The following is a 14,578-nucleotide window of genomic DNA, read 5'->3' as shown; positions in this document are numbered from 1 at the left end:
GCTTGTGTTATTCACATTATCAGAGGAATGTTGTTTTAAGGTTCAAAACGGATTTTCTGTGCCGTTTCAATGCAACAAGCTCAGTCAACCCTTGTTGAATCAGTCCTTGTTGACCGTCTGTTCACTGGAGCAGAAAGCATGTCACACACACACACACACACACACACACACACACACACAAGAACAAGCTGGCCTTGTGGCCTCGGGAGAAATGAATGTACATAATCAGCATATTAAATTTATTCAGATATTAGCATAAACAATGTGAAACCTCTCAACTCTCATCATCATACATTTCTGATTTATATTACACGTCCTTTTTAGAGATGCATGATCCATGCAGCATATTGGTTTTCAGATCTTTTCATGTATCAGTATCAGGCAATACTAAGTAAATATCAGATTATTTTGAATATTTTATTGCTAATTTTCACATTTCAATTACCTTTGTCATCATTCAATGCTCACTTGATAAAGGGATTCAAAGTCAAACCCATTTGATGCTACATATTTACAATAGAAGTACCCTCAAATTTAAAGTTAACATTTCAAAAATAAAATAAAATACAGTTTGGAAAACTCTCTCTCTCTCAAAAAAATAAAGAAAGATCAATCATAATTTCAAGAATGTCTCAACTGTTCTCCATACAATGAAAGTAAATGGGGTCCAAAACCACATTGGACCATCTACTTTTGTGATCTGCCAAAGAAATAAAATCATATTTACAACAACATTTGATGATATTAATACTAGTGTTGCAAGACTCTTGTTCAGCTGATTTCTGCTGCGTTGGCAACAGTACAAAACAACCGCACACATGTGCCCTCATATGAGCATACCTCTCACACTGCCATGGGCTTTTTCTTGCCAACGGGGTCCCTAAGGCTGCCCTAAAACCCATGGGGTACACCCAACCCCCCACTATCACTCACTCAAACACATATGTACAGTGTGAACCCCTGAGGTATGCTGATAATGGATGAGCATATTTGGCCTTTTAATTAGCCAACCGTGGTTTTATGGCATCTGGGTCTCTGGGCCATAGAGAAGAAAGAAGGTGTGGGTTGTGTAAGGATGGCCATACACGTCTGGAGTTTAAAGTAGCACAGGGTTTTTGCTGGTTACAGCTGAAAATGTAAGTTGAAAAACAATGTTTTAGTGTAAAACAATCTGAAAAAAAAAAACGACCTATTTTTAAAGGCTACAAACTGGACGGATGTCCCATGTTTGAGCTCAGGTGCTTGACTTTGGATTGACCTGTGCCTGTGTAAACACAATGTTGTACAAGTTAAACGTACAAGTTAACTAATCTTATAAAATAAGGTCTGCAAAAGCTATTTTAAGAAAATAACATACGCTGAATGTGTTAATCTGGATATGGTAGTAAACAGATTTAAGTCTCTTAAGGACACATTTTCACATATGGAATCCAGCTGGGTGTGAAACTGTAAATAACTAATTAGGTCAGGGTGCATTACACATGCAGTAGCGCCCACAATCACAGCAGGGTGGGGCAACTTCCCCAAATGCTTGTATATGCTGCAATATCATGCAGATATTGGTAACTTATTTCGGTAACACTTTATTTTAAGGTGTCCTTGTTACACATATTGCATGTACTTACTATTATAATAACATTTAATTATGCATAATTACTTACAAGTAACCCTAAGACAAACCCTAATCCTAACCATAAAGTAAATTAATATTACTCAGTACTTAAATGTATAATTACACTGTAATAAGGACACATTAAAATAAAGTGTAACCCTTGTTTCTTACATGCAAAAAAAAGAAAAAGTGGGTCTTGATACAATCTTTTCCTGTTAAAACAGGAAACAAACAATAATATACAACAATGAAGCCTGATTGCAATTCCAAGTGTATAATATGTTATCAATCAAGTATCACAGCAACCAACAATATGCCAGACAATGAACTGATGATTAAAGATATATTTTGAGAAAACTGCTGCCATGGCTTATCACTATCAGCATGAGCACTAAAGACTTCAAAGTTAGAAATTTGAGAGAATTTGGACCAGCTCCAGACTTACGCAGACTAAAGCAATGGTCTACAACAGGGGGTCCGAGGTGAGATTGCAGGGGGTCTGCCGATTACTGCTTGAAAAACTCAATTAATATATATAAAAATACATAGAAATCCAAAAATACAATATTATGGAATATTATTAATATTTTTAAAGGCAGGGTAGGTGATTTGGTTCAAAAACATTATGCTGGTTGAAAGTCTCTTCACATGTCGATAGCACTCATTAAGGTAAATGGTGTAAATGTATTTATATCATCTGTGGAATTTGCATACCTCTGTGCACCCTGTTTGCACAGACGTGATACGTCATCAGTGCATTTGAGTGTGAATGAAAGGCACTATTATTGTAACATTAAGCGCTTTGTACTGTAATGTTTACTCAGTGGTGAATGAGACGCGAGGTAATCTGACAGCACTGCATTCAATCTTCCACCAACGCGGTCTCTCATCATGTCGCAGGTTAGTCTCATGGTCTGCCTGAGCGCGTTTGTGTTTTGGAGGAGGCGTGGCTTTGCAGAGTGACTATGCAGGGAGGGTGGGGATCTTGCTTTCCGAAGTTGCTTTAAATGTCATTTCTAAATATAATAAAATGTATTTATTTTATTATATATTTTCAAATATAATATTATATTTACATTATATTAAAGTAAGTAACTTTAGAGTTAGTTGTCTTTCTAATATTAAATATATTTAAGTACAATTAAATTACAAACCCGATTCCAAAAAAGTTGGGACACTGTACAAATTGTGAATAAAAACAGAATGCAATGATGTGGAAGTTTCAAATTTCAATATTTTATTCAGAATACAACATAGATGACATATCAAATGTTTAAACTGAGAAACTGTATAATTTTAAGGGAAAAATAAGTTGATTTTAAATTTCATGGCATCAACACATCTCAAAAAAGTTGGGACAAGGCCATGTTTACCACTGTGTGGCATCCCCTCTTCTTTTCATAACAGTCTGCAAACATCTGGGGACTGAGGAGACAAGTTGCTCAAGTTTAGGAATAGGAATGTTGTCCCATTCTTGTCTAATACAGGCTTCTAGTTGCTCAACTGTCTTAGGTCTTCTTTGTCGCATCTTCCTCTTTATGATGCGCCAAATGTTTTCTATGGGTGAAAGATCTGGACTGCAGGCTGGCCATTTCAGTACCCAGATCCTTCTTCTACGTAGCCATGATGTTACAATTGATGCAGTATGTGGTCTGGCATTGTCATGTTGGAAAATGCAAGGTCTTCCCTGAAAGAGACGACGTCTGGTTGGGAGCATATGTTGTTCTAGAACTTGGATATACCTTTCAGCATTGATGGTGCCTTTCCAGATGTGTAAGCTGCCCATGTCACACGCACTCATGCAACCCCATACCATCAGAGATGCAGGCTTCTGAACTGAGCGCTGATAACAACTTGGGTTGTCCTTGTCCTCTTTAGTCCGGATGACATGGCGTCGCAGTTTTCCAAAAAGAACTTCAAATTTTGATTCGTCTGACCACAGAACAGTTTTCCACTTTGCCACAATCCATTTTAAATGAGCCTTGGCCCAGAGAAAACGCCTGCGCTTCTGGATCATGTTTAGATATGGCTTCTTTTTTGACCTATAGAGGTTTAGCCGGCAACGGCGAATGGCACGGTGGATTGTGTTCACCGACAATGTTTTCTGGAAGTATTCCTGAGCCCATGTTGTGATTTCCATTACAGTAGCATTCCTGTATGTGATGCAGTGCCGTCTAAGGGCCCAAAGATCACGGCATCCAGTATGGTTTTTCGGCCTTGACCCTTATGCACAGAGATTGTTCCAGATTCTCTGAATCTTTGGATGATATTATGCACTGTAGATGATGATAACTTCAAACTCTTTGCAATTTTTCTCTGAGAAACTCCTTTCTGATATTGCTCCACTATTTTTCGCCGCAGCATTGGGGGAATTGGTGATCCTGTTCCCATCTTGACTTCTGAGAGACACTGCCACTCTGAGAGGCTCTTTTTATACCCAATCATGTTGCCAATTGACCTAATAAGTTGCAAATTGGTCCTCCAGCTGTTCCTTATAGGTACATTTAACTTTTCCGGCCTCTTATTGCTACCTGTCCCAACTTTTTTGTAATGTGTAGCTCTCATGAAATCCAAAATGAGCCAATATTTGGCATGACATTTCAAAATGTCTCACTTTCAACATTTGATATGTTATCTATATTCTATTGTGAATAAAATATAAGTTTATGAGATTTGTAAATTATTGCATTCCTTTTTTATTCACAATTTGTAGTGTCCCAACTTTTTTGGAATCGGGTTTGTATTTAAAATGATTGAAAATTACTTTTCCATAATGTTTTATTATTAAATGGAATCGGAACCAGAACTGGGAAATTTCTTACGATTTACAACACTAAATGTAGTAATGTAATATTCCAAATATAATAAAATTAATTTAATAATTATTATAAAAATTTTTAAATTTAGACGTTTATCGTATTTTCAAATATTAATATTTTAAAAACTATTATATTATATTATACATCTCTCCCCTATTAAATGTATTTAGTACAATTAAATTATTTTTCCATAATATTTTATTAAATGAAATCAGAACCAGAACTGGAAAATTTCTTACGATTCCCAACTCTAAACCTTGGCATCAAAACAAAGTGTGTAAATACATTAAAATTAACATTATTATCCACCAGGGGATCCAAAGGTTGAAAACTCAAGGCATAGATTAAAGCAAAATTCTAAATATTCAATACAATACAATTCAATATTTATTTGGAAAGCAAATTTAAAAAACAACCGAAGTTGACCAAAGTGCTATACAAAATAGAATAAAAATTCAGAAATAAGATGAATAAAGCTATCAAATTTAAAACACAACAATAACAAAACAATTAAACCAATGATCAAGGGGTATTAAAAACTAGAAAGAATAGATATGTCTTCAGAGCAGACTTAAAAGCAGAAATAGAGGGGGCTAATCTAATATAAAGAGGTAGACTGTTCCAGAGTTTCGGACCTGCGTTTTTTTTTTAAGTCTAGATCTAGGCATGATGAGTAGACGGAGATCACTGGATCTCAATGTTGTAGAAGAGGTGTACGGATGAAGCAGGTCAGTCAGGTACTGAGGGGCCAAATTATTGAGGGCTTTATAAACAAATAACAGAATTTTAAAATCAATTCTATATTTGATAGGTAACCAGTGCAGTGCAGATAATGGGGGTTACTGGCTCATACTTGCGGGTGCCAGAGAGTAGTCTAGCAGCTGCATTTTGCACTAGCTGTAGAAGAGAGAGGGTAGTCTGAGAAACACCGTAATAAAGTGAATTACAATAGTCTAAACGAGTTGTTACAAAAGCATGGACCACCGTTTGAAAGTTACTCTGTGATAAGAAAGGTTTCACTTCAGAAAGCTGACAGAGATGAAAAAAAAAAAAAGCATGATTTTACAACAGCACTGATCTGTTTGTCAAATTTTAAGTTATGATCAAACAGAACGCCCAGATTTCTAGCACACAATTTTCCTTATGGCCGAAAATAATTATTTCGGTTTTATTTTCGTTTAAATTTTAAAAATTACTTGAGCGACAAAGCTTAAGTTCTTCTAAACAGGCCAACAATGGCTGTAAGTCAATTTGAATAATTAGCCTATGCTTTAAAGGAAAATAGATCCGAGTATCATCAAAATACAGATGTAAGGATACTTTATATTTGTTAAGAATGGAAGCCAGAGGTAACATGTACAGGGTGAACAATACCGGCCCAAGGATTGATCCCTGTGGAGTTCCACAATTAACATTAAGTAACAATTTAGTGCATTACTGCCAGTTATGTGTAAACAGTTTACAACACACATATCCAGAAAGATCGGTATTGTAGGCCGCTCTGTAAGAGTCTCAAGGTCATACAAAGCCATAATCAAAATTACCCACAACCTTGAGCGTGCCTGAGAGGAGCAAGTATGTGAGAGAGAAAGAAAAACAAGAGTAGATATGAAAACATGAGTATTCTCTTTGACTTTACAGTGTCACACAACACATTTACCGCAGAAAGCATGTAGTCATAGCAACAGCAGCAAAGTCTTAGTGCAAGAGTGTCTGTGTGTAGGTGCGTGTGTGCACACAGATTTACTTTTCAACGGCCTGAAAGAGAAAAATTGTGCAAAATGAAATATTTAACAGATTCAGCTCTCTTTTGAACACTCATACATTCTCAGCGTGAAGATGAAAGCGGCAAACAGGCGCTTATCAGGCCAACTAAAGCAGTACATTTTAATTAACACCTGTGCCCTGCGTTTATCAGTAATCGCAACCGTCTCCACGCAACCCTTTCCGTGCAATGACCCCATTTGAAATTCATTTGATTTGAATGAACACAAATGACAATCAAGACTGCGTATTAATGTTCATAATACTCCTAGATAGCTGTTGCTGGGTGAGATTCCATTAGTAACTGATGTTACCTGTAACTCAAACGGCAGGCATCCTCCTTAGATCATAAGTGTGTCAGAGTCTGTCTCACCAGCACAAACCCCCCATCAACAGTCTGCACCTGTTTTGAAGGAAGTTCTCTTTCTTCCTCAGAATAAAGGGAAGCCCGGCTTTGAGATTTTCCACTGAGGGAAAAGTCACTTCCACCCACACATGGAGAACACCACCGCAGGTGGAGGAGGAGGAGGATGTGAACTGAACAATAGAGACTCGCGTGTCGGTGGAGTTCCGTAGTTGAAGCCCTGACATGCTTCACCCTGTCGCCCAGATAAGCCTCTCTCCCCTCTCTGCTTTTCTACCAGCCCCTCATCCTGCCCCGCAACAACAGCCATTGTTATAAGACAAACATTACAGTCTATTTCTGTCAAGGCTGATCAAGTAAACAAGGTGGTGCAGAACTTGCACCGCCAACCTCTTTTTATTTACCTTATCACAGAGACTCTGTGCCAAACAAACACTAAAAAAAGGTTAGCAAGCTACAGTTTCAGTAACGTAGGAGCTAGCTGTCATATGAGAAGTTGTCACAAGCACTACATCTCAGTAATTATGAGGTTTTGAGTCAAAAATCGAATTATTCAAATGTGTTTTTTCTAGCAGTAATTTTTATGTGGGTTTCAATCACTGCACTCCAAACTTTCTTAAGTTAAAACCATTTTTGCGAATTCTGTCCTCCAAACTTCCAAAATCAATATATCTTATAATCAGTGAACATAATTTAACCACATTAGCATGTACTTAGGTGAAAGCCAACCATAAAATCAAGGTAGATTTGAACTGAAACCTGAACCTGTGCTCTCAGGACAAGCATGTGTTTTTTTCTTTTTTCCTTCTTATTAATAAACGTCAGATCAGGGCAAGCTGTTTTATTATATATCAGTTTTATAAATTGTAAATTTTAAAATATGAATTAATTGTTTTACACTACCGTTCAAATGTGCTCACTATGCAATGATCAAAATAGAGTAAAAAAAAATTATAAAATAAAAAAAAATAGTAATATTGTGGAATATTACTTCAATTTAAAATAACTTTCTATTTTAATATTTTTACAAATGTAATTGATTCCTGTGATGCAAAGCTGAATTTTAAGCATCATTACTCCAGTCATGATCCTTAAGAAATCATTCTAATATGCTAATTTGCTGCTCAAGAATCATTTATTATTATTGATCTATTAAAAACAATTGTGCTGATTAAATTGTGTGTGGAAACTGTGATATATTTTTTCAGGATTCTATGATAAATAGAAAGATAAAAGCCTTTATTTGAAACAAAAATCTTCTGTAACTTTTTGTAGGAGTCCTCACTGTCACTTTTGATCAATTTAATGTGTCCTTGCCTAATAAATGTATTCATTTATTTCAAATAATAATCTTACTAACCCACATTTTCAATGGTACTGTGCATATTGTCATCTGTGTTTCATAATTGCTTTACCGTTATAATTTTGATGAAAAGCTTTTCCATTTAATGATAGGTTGCATTATGACAGCTTACCCCTTATAGTATGACAACATGTTCTGCTATTAGAGGAATGCATATCTTCAAGAACAGGAAGACATTTATTCAAAGTGCTGAAAAAGGATCTATGAAGGATGACAGGAAAAGCACTTCTTCAGGGAAGGATATTATGCCTAAAATAGCTTTGACCAGTTGCTACATGAGAACGTCTCTGCTGAGCCACTCAGGAAGCTGCTAGTAATTAATAGAGACTTGCTGACGGAAGTAAAATCCTCTAACATGTATAAGGAATAACTAGGCCTTGCTGAACGTGAACGCACTGAATTCAACACTAAATAAAAGAAAGACAGTGAGAGGTGTAAATGAGACTAGTACACTCAGACACAAGTGCTCTCAGACGCTCTCTCTCTGTGAGAGCTCTTACTTGTACAAGAGTTCCTGTGAGCTGCACTCCATTACGATTTACCTTCAGTTACTCACATAAAATATGAGATTTCTTTAGAGAGTTAGCGAGAGGCTTACAGCAACGAAACCCTTTATCAAAAAACACACATTCCAAAAAGCATGCATTCTAGTTTCTGTTTTGGTACATGAGGCCTGGGACAAGTTCCCCCCTCATCACAGGATGCCTTGGTGGGGCCTTTCATTCACTGGCACCGGACAAAGGCCTGGGATAATATTCCTGGTGATGGGCCAGGCAACATCATACCCACACATCTTTACATAGACACAGGCATCATATTCAAACATTTATATACCTTCACCTGTTTACTGTGGTGACTGTGGACTGAGCAGATCGGATCCAGTGTTAGCTGTAGAATTATCAATATGCATGCAGTCAGTATGACAGTGTCGCAGTCTCTCCAGTACTCAAGCGATTCCTGCCCTCCTGTGGTGAGACAGAGAATCTGAAAGAGAAAAGTAGTTCAGAAAAAAAATATTTCAGTGTTTGATGGTTTTATGCTGAAACCTGTATGAGCCAATTATTTCAGTACATAAAAAAATAATACTTTAATGGCCTTTCCTCTGACATTTACAAAAATAAAACATCTTAAAAGTATATAGTTCACCCAAAAATGTCATTCCAATCTCATAAGACTCTGGTTAATATGTGACACACAAATTAAGATATTTTAATTAAACCTGAAAGGTTTCTATCCCTCCACTGAAAGTCCAGGTAACCAAAACTTAGAAGATCCAAAAAAGGTCATAAAGGCATCATAAAATACAATGAACATATTTACTTCAAAAGATGACAGAATTTTCATTTTTATGTAAACTATCCCTTTAAGCACACAATTCGCACTATTAGTATTTTATTTATTTTGTCTGCTAACAATGTTCAGCGGTACATTCAGCAGTGTATTTTTTAAATAAATAAATCTACCTTTTGTGTTTAATAGCATTGCAGTTGGAAAATGAGGTATTTACATAAATATATTTACAGGTCCAACTCCTTTGTTTTGCTAAGACTAATTACGCAGTTCAAATACCCTTATATTTATCTTTCTTGCATAATTTGACAATAATGAGGTCTTTTCTTAAAATGAGAAAATAAAAGGTATACATATTCTCATATTTACCTGATTTTTCTCTGTTTCCTTCACAAATTAGGCTACGTCTCATATTTCTCAAACTCTTCTATTGACAGTTGTCTTCTTGGTAACTGTTAATTTAAGTGCTTTTCAGAAACTTAATTGGGGCAAAACTGTTAACCAGTACGAGTTCGCATGATTTAAATCAACCTTCATCCTCCATCTTCTGCCTGATGTAGCGCCTCGGGATTGAAGGAGCCTCTTTTCAGTGCCTCGGGCCTAACGGCGAAACACCTAAACAGGTGTGTGGACTCTCCATTTTTAATCACGCTTCAACATAATCATAACCCACTCTCTTCCGAGCCTTGAGGTGGCAGCAGAGCAAGCAGAAAACAGTCACGTTACCCGGGCGCGAGACCAACGAACAAGAACCAAGTACGTCATTTCCTATTTACGTATATTTTCCCGCGCTGTTTGTAGGGTCAGCTGTCATTGAGAATAAACACTGTACAATTTAAGTATGTCAACTTCAGATTATGATCCAGCTTGTTTGCCTGACTTGTTGCCGATTTATTACCGCAGACTCTTCCCGTTTTCACAGTACTATCGCTGGTTAAGTTATGGCGGTGGTAAGTAAATCTCTTAGCCACTAACTTGCGGTCTGTGATCCCACAACGAGCGATTGACTGGTCTTCAAACTGCTACCTTTCTATAGTTCTTTTATTTAAAATGCAAAGTCGTTTTATGTCTTTTGTGTGCGTATTTTAACATTCAGCAACATTTATGCCTCTACCTCAACGCTACCAGAATCAATATTTCTAATTATGCCTCTTGCAGTGTCTAAAAACTACTTCCAGAACCGTGAGTTTTCCTTCACCCTAAAAGATGACATTTATGTAAGATATCAGTCCTTCACCACTCAGAATGAGCTGGACAAAGAGATTCAGAAAATGGTTCCCTACAAGATTGATATTGGAGCAGTCTACAGCCACAGGGTAATATAACTCATCTATATTATATTAGGTTATATTTTATTATATTGCATGCCCTAAAACAGCATATTTTAAGCAGTATTTTGATCATTCTATTATATTGTTGTTATTATTCATATGCCTGTGCATATTATTTGAAAGACTTGATGGAATATTCATACTTCTAAAAATTTGTTTGTCACACAGGATTTAAAATAAAATACAGTGGGTGAAAATATACAAATAAAATTGTGCTGTGGTTTATAGTTCTGTAGCTACATAGAGAATATTATAGTATATATAAGTCTTTGTTGCTATGAAATATTTGCTATGCTTCAAAAAATATATATATAGTTGCAAATTTTTTGCTCTTTAATCTGCTTAACTTTTTTTAATGAAGTGTGCTCACTCAGGGACTTTAGTAGGATTTTATCAGAAAAGATTTTAGAATTTTTATCAAACTGCTGTTTTTTTTTTTTTTTTTTTTTTATTTTGTTTGGTTTTTATTTTGTTTCTGTAGCTCTTGTATTATTGCTAAGATAGCCTTAGATGCTGACATGGCAAAAAAAAAAAATAACTACTAGTACTTGCTTCATATTTCTTGTGGGGAAAAAAATAAAATGAAAAGATCATAATTTCTTTGCTTCTATGATTGACAGCCCAGTCAGCATAACACGGTGAAGTCTGGAACCTTCCAGGCCCTGGAGAAGGAGCTGGTGTTTGACATTGACATGACAGACTATGATGATGTCAGACGTTGCTGCAGGTATACAGATGCCTTTTCTGCTTCTTTCATCTTTTGTGTTAAATGCAGTTATTTATATACTTTTTGTTCTTCAGTGCTGCTGATATCTGCTCAAAGTGCTGGACTCTAATGACCATCGCTATTCGTATTCTGGACCGGGCACTTCGGGGTAAGCATAACTTTTTATCAACAGAACTTTTACAGTTTTGAGTAACATCATAACAAATATTCAACACATTTAACAAACTTGTGCTTCTTGTGTGGTTCAGAGGACTTTGGATTCCATCATCTCCTATGGGTGTACTCGGGCCGGAGAGGGGTGCATTGTTGGGTTTGTGATGATGCTGCTAGGAAGCTCTCAGTGGCGGCGCGGTCTGCCGTAGCAGAGTATCTCAGTTTAGTCAAGGTCTTCACATATCAGATAATTGATCATTCCAGAAATTGCATTGTGGATTTGTTGATCATGTTCAACTATATTACCTAAAAGCTGTGATTTAATTGATTAATCGTGTGTCCTGTGCATGTTTATTTAGGGTGGTGAGGAGACTGCGAGAAAAGTTGTGTTGTCAGATCCAATCCATCCTTTCATCAAGTAAGGGGAAATAATGACTTGCGTCCTTAGGCATATAACATGTACACGTCAATGATGTAACCGTAGTCTGTGTTTTTCTTTTAGTCATTCTCTGTCTGTGGTGGAGCACTATTTCCAACAATATGCCATTGTGGACCAGGACATATTGGGCAGTAAGGAGAGTGTAGACAAAGTGCTCGCTCTGTTGCCTGAAGATATCCTTTCATTCCCAGTAGTGCTGTCACAATACCAATATTTCAGTAGTCGGTACAAATACCAGTCAAATTTCACAATTCTCTGTACCAGTTTTGGTAGCATATCAAAAATTATTGGAAATACTTATTCATGTTTCAAGTGGTTTTTCATTGTATCCAATGTGAGTGTTTGATTAGTGTGACTGATCCTTTTATATGAGGAGCCCAGTTGACTGTTATTTCTTTAAGTCTGACTTCACATATCAAAAAGGACCTGACAGTCCTTTATAAGGATGTAAAGGACCCAATGAAGCGATGGGACAAACTCTGCAATCTGGTTGAATGTAAAAAGGTAAAAGCAGTAGCTTTGTAGACAAATGAAATCTTTCACCAAGGAAGGTAGTTCAGTTTCCTATGATTTTCATTTTTCATGTGTATCTGTCAAGTCGACTATTAAGAAGGGTCAGTACTTCGATAAGGAGATCATGCTGCAGTACTGTTACCCGCGACTGGATGTCAACGTCAGTAAAGGAGTCAACCACTTACTGAAGAGCCCCTTCAGCGTACACCCTAAGACAGGTAAGATCTAACTTTACCTGAGTGACTGACTGACTTTATACACTGCTGTTTAAACATTTGGGGTAAGGAAGTTTTCTTTTTATATATATATATATATATATATATATAAATAATTTAAAAAAAAAAAGTAATCTTTTGTAACATAAATTTCTTTACTAATTCAAAAACTGCTCTTAAAATTAGTTATTTTTGAAAAAAAAAAAAAAAGTATCACTATTTCCAGAAAAATATTAAGAAGCACAATTGGTTTTAACATTGATAATAAATGTTTATTTAGCAGCAAATCAGTGTATTAGAATGAAGACTGGCGTAATGATGCTGAAAATTCAGCTTTGCACAGGAATAAATTACATGTTAAAAATATGAAAATACAAAACAGCCGTTTTAAATAGTTGTTATAATATTTAACCATTTTTACCAATATTTTTAATCAAATGCAGCCATTGTGATCATAAGGGAATGTATTAAAACAATTTTTTTTTTTTTAACAATAGTGCATTGCTAGTCTTATGGTGCAAGTTTCATCTGTGCTTTATGTTTCAGGTACAATGGGTTGCAAATGCCGTTTCAATTAGATTTTAAACATCTTTTTGTATTCAACATTTTCTTTAGGTCGAATCTCAGTGCCGATAGATCTGAAAGAACTGAACACGTTTGATCCTTTTGAGGTCCCTACAATCAGGTAAATGCTGAATACATCAGTGCCATAATACATCTTTGTCAGGTTGTTCCATATAATGTGACGAGTGCTTTTATATATTCTGTGGTTTCTAAAAAATACTTGAGGAGCTTAGTTAGATATGCTAGACTCGCTTGTCTCTCTGTAGTCTTATCTGTGAGGAGCTGGAGAGACCCAGAGCAGATGAGGCGGAGGAAGATGACATGAAGGACAAGGAGAATGAACAAGAAGCTGGAGAACGACGCAGAATCAGAGGTGAGCAAATATTAACTGTTCGGTTAATCGGTTTATACATGTTGGTATTGTTCAGGAGTCAACCTCAGTTCTGTGGGCAGGTACTGTGTGCTAAACATGCTTTTGGTTATTTGTAGACTATAAGCGGACCAGCTTGGCCAAGTATGTGAAGGTCTTTGATCGGTTTTTGGAGGCAATGGCTCGATCTCGGAAAGGAGAGATGCTGAAGAAGAGTGGTGAGATGGAAAACATTTCTCTGTTTTTCTCTGACTTTCATGTCTTTCACATACACTTGATTTCAACTTTTACATTACAAATGAATTAGGGATGCATGACAATATTAATATTGGTTAATATTGCGTATTTAATTCTGCATGCTAATATCCTCTATTTTTACATTTAAATTTGAGCATTAAATGACAACAAAGTTTGTCTTAAAAAAAACACTAATTTAGCACTGTTAAAATGCAATCTTTAGTAAATATGATTTGATTTTATGTTTTAGTGTTTTATTTTTATTCAGTTAGACAAAATAGTTAATAATCTTAATATTGGCCATTATATAATAAAAAATAAGGATTGGCTTAAGTGTCGGCATCCTTAAACTGATGATGGTGGTTCTAGTTGTTGTGACTGTGCAGATTATATCATTGATTATTTGAATGTGATTGATTTTTGTTTTTTGCAGATCTTCAGAAGGACTTCTAAGACAGAAGAGCTGGGACTATAAAACAGCAGTTTATCAGAATGCATTTACATGTTTATCTGCTGACTGTCTGCTTCTGTAGATACAGACACTTTCACATACAAAGAACCACAACAGTTTTGCTCTGAAACATTCCATTGGATGATCAGTCAAATTATGTATGAAATAATGTCATTCGTTTCCATGTGATACTGTGTTTCTTTACGTTTCTAATGGAAATAGGTTTTCCCTCACATTCTGTGTTTTGTAAATCAAACTTTTTTTTTTTTCTTTTTTCTACCAGCTAAATAAAATAATCTGTTATATTTGTTGTCTGGTTAAAAGGGGGAAACAAATAAAAAAAAAGTGGTTGTTGTGACATCTGTA

At 35.9% G+C, this 14,578-nt stretch overlaps 1 protein-coding gene and 1 long non-coding RNA gene across 4 annotated transcripts in view; one reads left to right on the top strand and one right to left on the bottom strand.

Annotated features, from left to right (window-relative positions):
* Positions 1 to 9,720, bottom strand: part of LOC131532607 (uncharacterized) — a 63,890-nt gene extending 54,170 nt beyond the window's left edge. For all 3 annotated transcript variants that reach the window (XR_009268929.1, XR_009268928.1, XR_009268927.1), the window contains exons 1-2: positions 9,582 to 9,720; positions 8,763 to 8,906 (exon numbers count right to left, since the gene is read on the bottom strand). This is a non-coding gene — a long non-coding RNA (uncharacterized LOC131532607). The remainder of the gene's footprint in view (positions 1 to 8,762; positions 8,907 to 9,581) is intronic.
* Positions 9,721 to 10,023: 303 nt separating this feature from the next.
* On the top strand, positions 10,024 to 14,570 carry prim1 (DNA primase subunit 1). Its single transcript, XM_058764411.1, has 13 exons — positions 10,024 to 10,162; positions 10,371 to 10,528; positions 11,164 to 11,270; positions 11,345 to 11,418; positions 11,519 to 11,655; positions 11,783 to 11,841; positions 11,926 to 12,035; positions 12,275 to 12,366; positions 12,461 to 12,593; positions 13,206 to 13,275; positions 13,421 to 13,527; positions 13,644 to 13,742; positions 14,195 to 14,570. Exons 1-13 carry the CDS (start codon positions 10,054 to 10,056, stop codon positions 14,212 to 14,214), a joined length of 1,275 nt encoding a protein of 424 aa, XP_058620394.1. The 5' UTR covers positions 10,024 to 10,053; the 3' UTR covers positions 14,215 to 14,570.
* The last annotated feature ends 8 nt before the right edge of the window (positions 14,571 to 14,578 follow it).

This window comes from Onychostoma macrolepis, chromosome 23, assembly GCF_012432095.1.
Source record: "Onychostoma macrolepis isolate SWU-2019 chromosome 23, ASM1243209v1, whole genome shotgun sequence".
NCBI classification, from domain to species: domain Eukaryota; kingdom Metazoa; phylum Chordata; class Actinopteri; order Cypriniformes; family Cyprinidae; genus Onychostoma; species Onychostoma macrolepis.
This window is presented reverse-complemented; position numbering and strand designations above follow the sequence as displayed.